Genomic DNA, 14947 nt, shown 5'->3' with positions numbered 1-14947 from the left:
ACGTTTGGTCGCCCGGACGTTTGGTCGCCGGGTTCGCGAGTCCCGAGGTTTGAGTCACGAGACTTTCATTTGTTTAACCCTATTCACTCAATGTTAAATAATAGTCATTAAATCCCTATTCACCCAATGTTGAAATCTAACAATTGCATGCGAACCCGTTCTACCAAACGTCCGTTCTACCAAACGTCCGGTCGACCAAACGTCCGGTCGACCAAACGTCCGGTCGACCAAACGTCCGGTCGACCAAACGTCCGGTCGACCAAACGTCTTTCGACGAAACATCCGGTCACGACCAAAACCTTGACATACGGGTGCCCCAACATATGAGATGCGAGTAAAATTCTGAGCAAATATTTGCCTTGAGATACGAGACAGATTTTGAGATACGAGCATATGAGACAGCCTTGTGTGCGTCATTTTTGGAATATTTTGAAGGGGAGACAAAAGCAAACAATCCTAGATAGGTTCCTTTTAAAAACAATGGTTAAAAGTGAAGGTGGAAGCGATGCAAAAAGAGCCAAGCCCGAAGAAAAAATCCAAAACACCAAGGTTTTACTAAATGAAATGTTCAACCTATGTTTTCTATTTCAATTAAACGACAAAAGATTGTCACTACGGGTGAACTTTAAGTCCATGTTTGTCTCGGCATGTTAGTGACACACCATACCTATTGACCTTATATATGTGCGATAAGTGAAAACATGAGCCAAGACACCTTCTAACGTTCAAACCACGAAATGTGTTAGTCCGGGCTTGTTCTTTCTTGTAATGTTTTGTCATATTTTGGTACTCACCCTCTCCACTCGTCCGTCTCTCTGTCCCCACAGAACTCGATACGCCACAATCTGTCATTGAACAAGTGTTTTCTCAAAGTGCCTCGCTCCAAAGATGACCCGGGAAAGGTGAGATTTTCACCCACATTGTATGTACACAATTGTTTTTTGCCCTGAAATGTTCTGAGTAAATTTCACCTTTTTTCCCCACATAAAAAAGAAGTTATGTATTAGAACTCATAATTAACATGAATGAAGGCAAAATATATCATAAAATGGATACTTAAAAACCATTGTTTTTCTATGAATATGATCCACCATCCTGCATATTGTAAATAAAACAATAACATTAACATCTTTTATTTTATTTTTTTTCTTCCGATACCGACTTCAGTAATAAAAATCAAAAACTCACAACCATTTATTGTCATAACGAAGTGGGTAGTACTACTCCACAAAGTGTGTTTTCGGAGTAAAAACATAAATAAGTAATAGTAAAATATAAAAAGTCTTGTTGCAAGGTAAATTCTAAAATATATCAATATTTTCCGTGTAAAAAGTGCTACCTTTCTACAAATTGCACTTCTTGTACTACTGTATTTTGAATGCATCGTTTATTGTATTACATTATATATATATATATATATATATATATATATATATATATATATATATATATATATATATATATATATATATATATATATATATATATATATATTTTTGACACAATAGTTTCCACCAAGACTTGTTTCTTGCAACAAATTTTGTTAATTGCAGGATGACTTTTTTCTTCAATTTTTTCCTTTTTTTAAAGCTTTCTAGTTCCTGATGTTACTTTGTTGAGGGATCAAGAAAAGGTGTATCTTTGTAACCTTCCTAAAATAACGCACATCATTGCAAAAGAACACAACAGAAGAAAGAGCATGTTTGTTTTGTACCAACAGCTGGCAAGAATCAACCTCCATTTTTATTTTTTTGGAAGGCGCGTATCACCTTGTCTGCGTTTGAAAAAATGTTACCTTTGAATCCCTGCCAGAACGTTGACAGTAGAGCAATGCATGGCACGCTCTTAATCTATTAGCAACCTTCCTCCCCCGCAGGATTGCATTTCCTATGTAAGGAGAGTCTTTTTCTTTTCTTTTTTTTTTCTTCACCATTGGGCGAGCTCAGACATCCGATGTGGGTGAGGTGAGGAAAAAGTCTGACTCCCGGAAAGCGAGTCCAAACAGAGTTGAAGTCAGGTCGTTTCCCAAATGATGGCATCCCCACAAGCATTAGCCGCCAATCTCCTCCTTGGCGCATTTTTCTTGCTCATGTTAATTTGACATTTAAATCTCAGAGGGACCACCAACCGCCGGGTTGGCGGACCCGTTTACTCGGCCGTCTCTCGTGACATCAAGCCGATAATTAGCCCTCGTCCAACCAGGCGCTTCATGAGCCTTTATTCAGTCCCGCTCCAATCTTATGGATCCCAACCTACATTTCAGCCCAGCGCCATCATGGTGGGAAAAAGAAGAAGAAAAAAAATAGGCACAAATAATTACCCTCTCTCTATACACACACACACATATACACACACACATGTGGAGAGCTACGCCTGGCTGTGTACTAGAGGATGGGGACTGAATGCTAATTTCATGTTTTGCTGTAATCCTCTGATATTGACACTCCTGGGAGCTGCTCCACTAAATACAAAATAATCTATTGCTGTATGGATCCCATTCCAGATGCACGGCCAACGTGCTCGCATCCTTAATGTTTAATTTGGAATTTTCCTCACTCTCTTCTCCAGCCCCCCAACACACACAGACACACACACACACACAAACACAGGGAGGCACACACGTTCCCTTCCGCCACCCCCTGCATGCACAAGACAACTTCAAAGAAGCGGTAGCTGCTCTTGATATGTTGCATCAATATTGTAATGTGGCAGGAATATGAAAACCGCTGCCGGGATGAGATAGGCGAGGCGTAGTGCGCGTCTGTCAGTCAGTCTGCGAGATGCTCGGGATTAAATGGCGCTCGTTATTGTGCCAAAAACCCCACCTGACTGCATGTGAATCAATCGGGCCGTGTCGTTAATAATCCGGTCATTTGTATGCAAGGTGACATGCTGCAAAAGTCAAATAGGATGATTCATCTTGACATGATGATAAATTAATGGGACTGTTAATAAATCCGCAACAGTGCTTGTCTGAGTGTTGCCAGCAGAATTTCAAGCAATAACGAATTCAATCCTAACGGAAAATTTGCAAAATACAAAGTTTCATTAATCTATTCATTGAAAAGTTTGTCTATTACACTGTTAATGCAAAAAAATGAACTTGACTGTAAATAGCAATGTTGTAAAAATTACGCTTAAAAGTCCAATCTCACAAATTCATCATATTTTTAATTTTTCAAAGTTGCCCAAATTTGAAAATCAATATAAATCTAGAATGCAGACACAATAACCAAAAAATGTCACGCACAACTTTGCATTTTTGCATCGTCTCGTCAGGCGTAAACCGGCAAACATCTTGTTTTAGTCATCCAAAACACGTTTAGCTCGTTACGTCTACGTCAACAAAACATTTTATTTATCGTTAATGCCGTCTATTTAATACATGAATTCGTACTAAACACGAGAAATGTATGGGCATTCATTTTTCTTAGCGGTATGCAGTCATTAATAAAAAAAAATCCAACATTTTTGTTCTTGAAAAATGATCAACTATCTCAATTTTCACATGTTATGCAAATTCTAGAAACATTACCACCACCTCAGAGTCGCTGGGGGAGGTGAAATCCTTCATATTGATGTATGAAAAGGTGCTGCGTCATTTTACAGGTGGTCTGTTTTTTTATTTTATTAATTTTTTATAGAGCCACAATTTCTTGCAGCTGAAGAAAATACTGTGTTCTGTGTACCCAACACTATGTTGCAGGATATTTGTGAATAATTTAATGGCTCTTTATATGTTTTTCTCTTTTGCTGCCAACTCTCTGGGGGGGTGGGCATCAGAGTTAGGAGGGTGGGGGCCGCAACTCTCTCTTCCCACGAGGGTTAACTTAAAGCGTTCTTCCCCTCGCTAATTAGAAGCAACCAAGCCCAGCCCGGCTTTGTCTGCGCCACTCTCCGCTTTGAAACGCGCGCACGCGGATTGACTGCGGTGACAACCTGCCTCACCTTTATCAACCATGTGGAATATCTAATGAGGCCGGCGCATTTTTATCACCGTTGTATTATTTTCCGCCGCTTGATTGCGCGCGTGAATTATTCCCCTCCCCTCTGAGGAGCCGTTAATTGACCCCAAAGCTTTGGCGCACATTAAAACATATCATTTCCCCCTACACACACACACACAAACACACATACACACGCCCCTGATGAATATAGGCCAAGCGTGGCTTTTCATTTGCGACCGCGACAAAGTACGTGACTTGTGAAAAAAAAAAGGCAACCCTCGTTTTAACAGCAGCGAGCCATTGTGTATACCATTGTGCTATTATTTTATGGATGCTCTGCTCCTCTAGTGGACGCATCAATTATTCTCTCTGCTGGGGAAGTCATTTTAAAAGGTCCTGATCTCACTTTCTCTTGACAATTGAGATTTTTTTTCCTTATCATCAAGTATTAAAAATTAATACGAAAACCAGCACGGCTTTAAGGTGGAAAAATCTCTTTTTTTTTTAGCAACTGTACATAGCCTCGCTTTGGGCTCGGAGGAGGAACACCATCGGAAAAATAAATGAAATGCAAAAGATAAATAATGCAGGCGGGGGCTGTGGGATAAATCCCCCCTGCCCACACAGAATCTCCCTTCCCGGCCAGCCTGCACTGTTCTCGATTTGATTAGCCTTTCTCACAGCTGGCTTTGCGTCCATTTCGCCTTGGCAACGGTGCCGGACGGACTCACCTGAGGCCCAGGAAACGGCGGTTCAAGAAAAAGCTTAGCCCATGCCAGCCTGCCTTGCACACTAGCGCTTGACAAATCAAGTTGAAGGTCGATGATGGTGTTTTGACGTTAAAAAAAAGAAATCCGGTTCTTTGGTGACTTTATGAACCACCTGGAGTCGAGTGGAAATGTGGCAAGTGAGGTTTTCAATGCACTCAAAGTCTTGTTTTTCCCATTGCAGGGCTCTTACTGGGCCATCGATACCAACCCTAAGGAGGACGCCTTGCCAACGCGGCCCAAGAAGAGGCCGCGGTCCGGAGAACGGGTAAGTGGGATGACTAGGGGAAAGACATATTTTGTCTGTTGTAATTTAAGATAGCGATTGTCCATATTTATTGAGCCACAGGATGAATCACGCTTTTGTGGGGCTCCCACAAACATTGTTTTGACGGACAGCTCATACTGTAAATCACACTTTAAGTCACATTTTAGTTACTGTTGACTTACTCTAGGTTTAACATTTTACCAGTAAAAGTGTATTGAAACCAAAGGTTAGACGATAAATTAGTTTGTGGGATTTCAGGACCAAAAGCAATGATTAGTAGTTTAGGAACAGATATTTATTTACTTTAAGTGTAAAAAAAAGTTTTAAAAATGCCAAAATATATGCCTCAAACATACTTACTCAACCAAAGAAATCAATAATTTAATACATCAAACAATAATAATACATTTTTTAAGCACAAGCAAACGTGCTGGGAGTTAACAAAATCAGCATCCACTCTTGTAAAGTTAAATCAATTCTTACATAATAGCGCCCTGAAATTTTCAACAGTAAAAATACTAAATATTTTACAATGATTTAAAGGACTAAGGACCAATGTGTCAGGAAATAAAGGGATATGCATGACTGCATTGGGAAATAACCTACTTTTAAATCAATGTCTTTATTTTGGCCTTTATAGGATTCTTCAATTATAAGTCTATACGTCTTCATGCACCTTTTGTATTCAAATTTCCTTCGCTAAAATCTAACGAAAGCTGAAAACACTCTACTTAAAAAAAACATCTCATCTCAATTTATTCATTGTTCATATCTAGCATATGGTTGCCTTAAACAGTAGCTATACGCAGCACCTAAATCGTCATGGTAACCTACGTCCTTTGAATGTGTTTTGTACCTAATGACGATAATGTAAGTGCACCGTATATGGCAAGTATTTTATTCCTTTATTCTCCTTCCTTTCTTTTCACATTAGGAGTGCATATGTAGACTTTACGTAACTGTCTCGCTACCCTGCCACGGATTGGGCACTTTATTAATAAATGTTGCCCCAGGTAGCTGTTACACACATTATGATCTGCGCCTCCCCCTCTTCTATCATGTTTTTTCTTTTTTCTTCTTCTTCCTAACATCAATTAATGCAGAGGGCTACGCTGAGCTTTTGGCTTTTTAATTATGGATGCTGAAACGCTACACACGGGTTTTTAAGCAAGCCGCTCACATTTGAACTGGCCTCGGGGCGTCTCAGCGCCGCAGCCTCTGGAAAGCTTCCCTTACCATGTGGCTGACCGCATTCCGCCGGGAAAGACTTTTGGGGACGCGGCCGCTGTATGGCAGGATTCTTAAAAGTAAAATAAAATGTAATATATTGGTGTAACTTTTTAAATATTTTGTGCTGTCCTTACCATCTGAGAGAATTGGCAAATTCATATTAATTTGTGGTTTCTTGAGGTATAGTGGATATTTGCAAATGTTACAAGGCTGGAAATTTAAGGCTAAACACACGAGTTAAAAAATAGTTGCTGATGAATTTTATAGGGGATTAATTATCAAGAATTGTTGCACTCTTGTTCTAAATATTTTTATTTCGTCATTTCAATCATTTTCATGACACTGTACAGCACATGTGTCAAAATGGCGGCCCGGGGGCCAAATCTGGCCCGCCGCGTCATTTTGTGTGGCCCGGGAAAGTAAATCATGAGTGCCGACTTTCTGTTTTAGGATCAAATTAAAATGAAGAGTGTAGATGTATATTACATTTCCTAATTTTCCCCCTTTTAAATCAATAATTGTAATTTTTTTAATCCATTTTTTCTGTGTTTTTGGTTCAAAAAGCATTTTGTAGAATCTAAAAATATTTTTAAAAAGCTAAAATAAACATTGTTTTAGATATATAAAAAAATTGAATATTCAGGGCTTTTAATCTAGGTCTTTAAATCCATTTATAAATAAAAAATCTAAATATTATATCTAAAATGGTCCGACCCACATGAAATCAAGTTGACGTTAACGTGGCCCGCGAACCAACCCGAATCTGACACTCTTGCTGTACAGTATAATTCAATAGCTCATAAAAAATCAACGTATTCTACATTTCATTATTTTCAATGTAGTACCTCTATTGTCCTTGTATGTTGAAAAAAAAATTAAATAAATAAGAAATAGTGAAGCGTGTCTATTCTGTCATCCGTGCCCGCCCCCTCCAAACAAGGAATTCCATTAAGAGTCCCAGACGGTACGACTGAGAGTTTGGGAAATCTCATTTAGTGTTTATCATGAATTAAAAATGGTATTGTCGGCAGCCAATCCTCTTAGCGTAAGCACTTTTTCGGAGAGAGACGCGCGCGGCGGCGGAGTTATCTTTGACGACAGCGCGCCTCGCCGTGACGACCGTGCGGGTTTCTCGGGTGGGAGGTGAGCTTTGGGATGAAGCGTGACCTAAATAAAAGGTAGGGTCTTGCTTTTGCGAGGGGATGTGAACAAAGGCCAAAAAACCATCAACCTACTTGTGTCTAATCATTGGATTATGTTGGATTTGATACATTTCTCCTCGCCTTTTCTTCCTCCGCATCCCCCTTGCAGGCTTCTACGCCGTACAGCCTGGAGTCGGAGTCTTTGGGGATGGAGTGTATGATCTCTGGAAGTGCCTCTCCAACGCTGGCAATCAACACTGTGACTAACAAGGTACTACAGGCAGCCCTCCAGCTCCCCCAACGCGCACCTGGCTACGCGGCTGCACCCTGACCCCGCCCACTTTGCCAACCACCTACTGCACCGTTCCCCCGTAGAGAGCACTCCACACACACGAACACACACAATTGCCTAAAGCTCATGCTCAACCCACACCAAAAACACACGAGGAAGTACACCCGATTCCTTCACGGCCGCCCGTCATGAGCTCGGCAACACGATGCCCATATGAGCGCATGAGCGCTTTGCAATTTGAAACCAGAAAACACGATACTCTTGTACACTGCATGCACACACACGCTCACATTACAGTTGCAAAATTCCCATACAATAGAGACCGGTGTTTTCCTAGTCACTGGAAAAATGTATGTCGTTCGCTAAGTAGTTATGCTACACAGTCGCTAGCAGTGCTGAAAAGGAATTGAAGAGTTGCCATCAAAAACAGCTTTCATGGCCACCAGTGCTAATGCTAATGATGATGCATGATTCCTTTAGATTAGAGGTCTCCAAAACGCTCCTAGGGCCGCTGTGGGTGCAGGTTTTTGTTTGCATGGCAGCGCGCTCGTAACATAACATAAATAAATTTAAATGAACTTGGATTACGATGCAGATACGCTCAAAAATAAGTTTAATCTAAACTTAATTCTAATTTTGTTTTAAATTTTGATACTTTTCTTCTCCCGGGTTGGCTCTATTTGCCACGCCTCCACCCTGACTTTCAGATGCAACCTATCGAGGGTTGTTTGCTTTTCCCATCAAAATATTCCCAAAATGATGCACATAAATGTCCTCACAATAGGATAACGCACGACCACTTGCCAACGAGAAGTAGTATATACTCCTCTCGTATTAGCGATCGCTCCGCCATTCGCACTGACTAACGGGGAAAAAAACACTGAAAAAATGCAACGCTCCGCCCAGTGCTCGTAGAGACATTACAAAGAGGGAGTTGCGACCAGAAAGGCAGATCCCATGATGTTCTTATGAGCAGCCTCTCGCGACCGCTGTATGCTCGTATATCAAAATTTGTCTCGTATCTCAAGATAAATATTTGCTCAAAATTTTACTCGTATCTCAAATTGCTCGTATTTCGGGGCACTCGTATGTCGAGGTATTACTGTATTAGTTTTGATTGACCAAGTTGTCATCCATCACTGCGGCAAAGCCAATCCCGTGCTTGTGGTGTCGTCCTGACAAAAGTTAAAACGCAAAAATAGATCCGTACTTTTTTAAAATCAATTCTGATGACGATGAACCCATTCACGGTTCGAAGACTCCTCTCACCAAGCTGGGATCGTTTTCAGCTCAGGCGTGACCCAAATGCTAGCTGAAATTCTAGCTGTCGCCAAAGCGTTGTCAACCTTATTCCTGTTATTGCGTGGGGACAATCCGTCACTTAGGTAGTACCTCTTTTCTCTTTGTCTGCCGTTGACAGCAATAGACATGCAATATATACTAATTGTTGCACGTGTGAGGACGCTAGTGACTTTTTCGACTTGTACCTCTAAAAAGCTGAAGACCACTCTTACATCCGGGAGTAATGCGACAGGGACGGCGAGCTGTTAGCCGCCAGTGTGCCATTCACTCTGAAATTGAAATAGGCTTTTTAACCTTAAGCTCTCATCCTCTGGGCCCATCGGGGGCAGCTCTCGGGAGTACTTTTAAAAAGCCTACAAGAGTCACTTATTCATCTGCAAGCGGGCATTACTAAAAAAAAAAAAAGAAGAAGAGCGTACAAGCATGCAATCCTGTGTGTGAACACGTGTGCAAGTGTGTACCACGTGTGTTTGCGCGACAGGGCCAGCCTCTTAAGCTCCCGAGTTGTGTGGCGAAGGGCACGGTGTCAGCGTGTGTCGTAACTTGTATGTTAGCGAGGGTTTCCACGTGTTTTGACAAGCGACGAGTATAAACTTTTTCGTGAATATGTCCCCCCCCTACATGACAATTTCACTCATTGGCTGCCATTGACGGTGATCTGTTTTGACTGGGAGGAGCTGGCAGAATCATTCGATCGCATCGTATAGCATAGCAATAATAATTATAATAATAGTGTATATATAAAATAATAATAAAAATAACAAATAATATTAATATAAAATAATAATAATAAAAAATAATAATAACAATTTGAAAAGATAATGATAATATAAAATAAAAATAACAAATGATATTAATATAAAATAATAATAATAATTTAAAAAAATAATAACAGATAATAATAATATAAAATAATAATAAGAACAATTAATAATAATAAAACAAAAATACGGGATGAAATAAAATTCTAATCTAATATAATACAAATTTTACCAGCACCCGCTAGCATGATGCTAACGTACCATGGTAGATGCCATAGTATAGAAATTACCAGTTAAATAAAAATAACGTTTTACTCATTGGGTGCCATTGACAGTGTTTTATATTGACTGGGAGGAGGAATCATTCGATCGCATCTTATAGCATTGCAATAATAATAATAATAGTGTATGTATAAAATAATATATGATAATAATAATAAATAATAATAATTTAAAAAAGAAGATAACAATATCAAATAATAATAACAATAACAAATAATATTAATATAAAATAATAATAGACGGTGATCTATTTTGACTGGGAGGAGCTGGCAGAATCATTCGATCGCACCGTATAACAAAGAATATTAATATAAAATAATAATAAATATAACAAAGAATATTAATATAAAATAATAATAAATAATAAATAATTACAATAATTTTCAAAAAATAATAAAAGATAATAATAATATAAAATAATAATAATAACAATCAATAATACTAAAACAAAAATACAGGATGAAATAAAATTCTAATCTAATATAATAATAACAATTCCAGCACCCGCTAGCATGATGCTAATGTACCATGGTAGATGCCATAGTATAGAAATTACCAGTTAAATAAAAATAACTTTTTATACAGGATTTTTTTTTTACTATGATAATAAAAAAACACCAAACATTTTCCTTCATTTCAGATGGCGTGTAAAAAGTCTACTTTCTCAGCGTCTCCACATTGTAAACACGCGACAGGCAGGCCACGCCTCTTTCGCCTTGGCGTGCCAAGCCACAGGAATTCCCTGTGTCTGTTTTTCTCTCGCTCTCTTTCTATTCCAATCGTCGTCCCCTCATTCCCGCCTTTGCCCACCGACCAATGGCAGACGCGGGAACACCAGCGAGATTGTCTTTTGTTTTTCCGCCCACTGTCGGTCGGGCATTCCGCTCCCTCTTTTCATTGTGTTTGTGCGTGCGTCCGTCTTCCTTTCACATCGACTCCCTTTTTCCGCCTGCGCCAAAGTGGCCGCCAACATTGGCCCAAGTGCGATGAAGCCGTGGCACAGAGGTGCGATGATGAAGGCTTGGAAGTGTGTTTGCCTTCTCCCGCCCCCCTTCCTCTTTGCAGTCAGGAGACATCTAGTTCAGATCTGATTTCCCAATGTCTCTGGCAGAAGATTTTGAAAAAAAAATGTTCACCGCTGAGAGTTAAAGTCAGCCTATTTTCTCACACATCCCAATAACTGGCACCAATGTGAGCATTTTCCCATTCCTGTTGAGACAAAGATTATCCTGAGTGAATACTTTTTCTTTTTTTATCGCAAGTTGAGTGATTTATAATCTCTTACGGTGCCTTCTTAGGTGTTTTTTGTCCCCAGATTGGTTGATGAAACTTTTTTTTTTGCTCAATTAGGGAGGTTACAAAAATTATGAAAATAATCGTGTGTGAGAATATGTAAAAAAAAATTTAATGCAGCGTACACTTATACAGACGCTCCCCTACTTACGAACATTCGAGTTACGAACAACGGTACATACGAACATGTCTGCGCATAGGTTTTTTTTTTTTTCCTTTTTTTTTTCCTCCAAGATGGTGCCGTCACGCGGAAGCCAGTGACAGTAGCTCTGTATATTCTTATGTTTTTCTTGTTTTACAGCCCTTCTCTCTTTTTTAAAATTACATTTTAATATTTCTTAATACATTCCTCTTTACTTTACTTTACTTTGTACTTTATACTTTTTACTTTACTGTTTTTACATTTTTCTTTGTTCTGTGAGCCTGGCTTCTTTCGGCTACTTCTTGTAGTGCTTCTTTCCGCCGCTAATACCGACGCCTGGCGTCCACCTTCCTCTGCCCAGTTCGTTGCAGTGCGTAAGTGCGTGAACGTATCTCCAGTGCGCAAAGAAGATTTTTATCATTGAATATCTCGTGCATCCATTATTCAATATGGTTGGTGAAAAGCGAAAGGCTTCTAGTGAGGGTGGTAGTGCAAGGAAGAGGCAAGCCATTTCATTTGAAACGAAAGTGGCAATAATAAAGAAGCTTGATGTGGGTGAGAAAATGGTGAGCGTTGCACGGTCGTACAACTTGAATCGTTCGACGATCGTTCGTTAAATGTTTTTTTCAGTACAAACCAATGCAGGTTACTTATACAAGCCTTAAACATACAAATGCACTTATATAAACCTTCAATCTACTTATATAGGCCGTAAACATAAATTATAATACAAAATATAGCACTGAATCAACTTACGAACAAATTCAACTTATGAACAATCGCTCGGAACCTAACTCGTTCGTAAGTAGGGGAGCGTCTGTACCAAAAAAGGAGCAGAATTTGAAGCTGTTTTTGAGCTCTCTAGTAAAAATCAGCAAATGCCCCATCATCCCATGTTTCTCAAATACGATATTGAATGATTGTAGGTATTGGGAGTGTTAAAATTCATTTTCCTCCCCTATCTGCTCAGGTCAACTCTTCCTAGTGTAAACACATACTGATGATCTCTCTTTGAAAGATTATCCTTAGCATTGCGTCATCATCAGATCTCTATGATTATCCTTGGCGATTATTATGTGATGTACAGTAATCTCTCAAATATTGCGGTTAATGTAGACTGGACATAGCCAGACATAACAATCGAAAAATCGCTGAGTAGAATCACCCCTATTATAACTATGTACCTTTTCCCAGTAGCAAGAGTGGCTTCCGCTTGCGAGTTTCAGCGTGGATTTTCACATTTTTATGAACTTAACAAAAAAAAAATAGCCGAAAAAATCGCTAATGAGTGAATTCGCGATAAGTGAAGTCGCAATAATCAAGGGAAGACTGTAGATTGTTAAAACGCATTGCCACCCCCCCTTATATTTTGGCCCCGAAACATGATCAGCAACTGTAAAAATTCAAATCACTATACACTCATTCTGGCCATATTTTTTTCCCCGAAAGATTATTCTCCGTGATTATTCTGTGGTTAGTTATTCTTAAAGAGGATGTGGGTTTTGCTTACGAATACTAATCATTTCTGGATTCTCGCTTATCATGAAAGATTACTCAGGTGTTTTAAAAACTATTGTTCCTCGAATGTTCACTCGTTTGTTAAAAATCAGGAAATGCCCCATCGTTTGTTGTCCTTTGAAGATTATCCTGCGCGATTATCATTTCGTGTGGCGTGTTTTCCTCCCTTATCTGCTCAGATAATAATTGTAAATATTTAAAGCAGTGCACACGTGTAATGATCATCTAGTTTTTTTTCGAGATTATCTTTAAAGGAATTTTCTGGATAGTGTGGAGGGAGGGTTCCTTATTAGTTTTCTGACTTAAATCAAGGTTGCACCTCACGATAATCAGGCCAAATTTGAGCACTTTCCATTGGTGGAGGAGCCTCTAAACTCACTATAGTTAGACGCGATAGGAAGTTTCCTCTATATACTGAATTTGTTCCTCATTTGCAAGCGGCTATGCTTTCACCAACCAGGCACACGGGCCCGGTTTACCGCGCAAACCCTCGCTCGAGCATCCGTGTCATCCCAGTCTCGTGCAGAAATGTGCTCGCCACATGTACGCCGCTCGGCGTCGCGTCCTCTGGGGGTCTGCCCGTAACCACGGAGCGGCGAGTTTTGAAAATAATCACACTTAACGGGCGAGCGGCGTAAAAATAGATTGCAGCGGGCGACTTTTATGACTTGACTGCGCATAACATTTCTGTTTCCGCGGCACCCTGTTTTTGATTAGCATAGCGAGGCTGATTTTCATTGAGTTCCCCTTCACGCTAATGAACACTGGATCCGAGCCCACACTGAGCGCGGGGAGTCTACAGTCCCCTAATGAGCTCCTCCGTCTCCCTCTCTTCCTTGAACCTTGTTGGGTTTAGCCGCGAAGCTTTAGTTCCTTTTTTTCTTTTTCGCCGTCTTATATCCACGCCTCCACCAGCACGTACATTATAAGCGTATAACGACGGCTTCTGCGCGGCGTCCAGCCGACCAAATCGACCAAAACCTTTTCCTCGCGGCCTCGCCGGTTAGACGGAGAGAAAGACAGAGACAAGAGTGGATTCAGTGTTAGCGCCGGGCCGGTCCGTTCCGTTCCGTTCGCCCACGGCCACAGCCTGTGCCGCCTCTTTGTGCCCGGCACAGGGCTCGCTCTGTTTCGCTCGCTGATGAGCAGAAGCCACCATGCTGCTCTGGGTCACGGGTGGACACACATGTAGCACAGACACACACACATGCACACACACACACACTGCTCCAAAGGAACCCCGTCAGTGCATTGCTGCCATTCCATTGTCACAGCAGACATCCCTATTTGTTATTTTCCAGATACTGTCTAACGCAGTGGCTAACGTGGAACACAATCCCTGTGCTTTTTCTTTTTTTCCGGATCGCGAAAGGCGTATTCCCATCAAAACTCGTATTAGGGCTGGCCAATCGATTGTCTGATCTTGAATGTGACCGTGGTTTTTGAAAGCTTGGTTTTTAACTGATAGTTTTAAGGACTACTAAGCACTCGCCAGCCTTTTGGCTGCGCAGGTTTGATTCCCGCTTGTGTGCGTTGTGTCAGGAAGGGCAACCTCGACCAAATCTATCATGCACTGCGATGACCTCTGGGGGCATATAGCTGAAAATCACTTTTAAGGAATACATATTGATAATTTAAGACTTAAGCCCGCCGGGTTTATAAAGCACTGGAGCAAACCTATATATGTGAATGGCAGGTCTCAATTATTACATATGTTTTTTATGTCTTTATTATTTTTATATAACTTATGGACAATGGAAAGCTTTTCAAATATTGGGATTTAAGACCCAGTCATTAGTCATTACATTTATTATGCTAGAGTTTTTTAAATTATCTTCCTAAATGTATTGATAGATTATTAGGATTGGATTGGATTGGATTGGATAACTTTATTCATCCCGTATTCGGGAAATTTCATTGTGGCAGTAGCAAGAGGGTGATTAGACACAACAACAAAGCAAAAGCACAAAGTACAAGGCAAATCCTGGCTAACAGAACAAAGA

General features: G+C 40.2%; 1 protein-coding gene across 2 annotated transcripts in view; it reads left to right on the top strand.

The window, feature by feature from the left end:
• Positions 1-14947, top strand: part of foxj3 (forkhead box J3) — an 84207-nt gene that overhangs the window by 55824 nt on the left and 13436 nt on the right. For both annotated transcript variants that reach the window (XM_077603767.1, XM_077603765.1), the window contains exons 3-5: positions 828-902; positions 4899-4982; positions 7524-7625. In XM_077603767.1, the coding sequence (XP_077459893.1) occupies positions 828-902; positions 4899-4982; positions 7524-7625 (261 nt within the window). The remainder of the gene's footprint in view (positions 1-827; positions 903-4898; positions 4983-7523; positions 7626-14947) is intronic.

The sequence above is a fragment of the Stigmatopora argus genome, chromosome 6 (assembly GCF_051989625.1).
Source record: "Stigmatopora argus isolate UIUO_Sarg chromosome 6, RoL_Sarg_1.0, whole genome shotgun sequence".
NCBI classification, from domain to species: Eukaryota; Metazoa; Chordata; class Actinopteri; order Syngnathiformes; family Syngnathidae; genus Stigmatopora; species Stigmatopora argus.
This window is presented reverse-complemented; position numbering and strand designations above follow the sequence as displayed.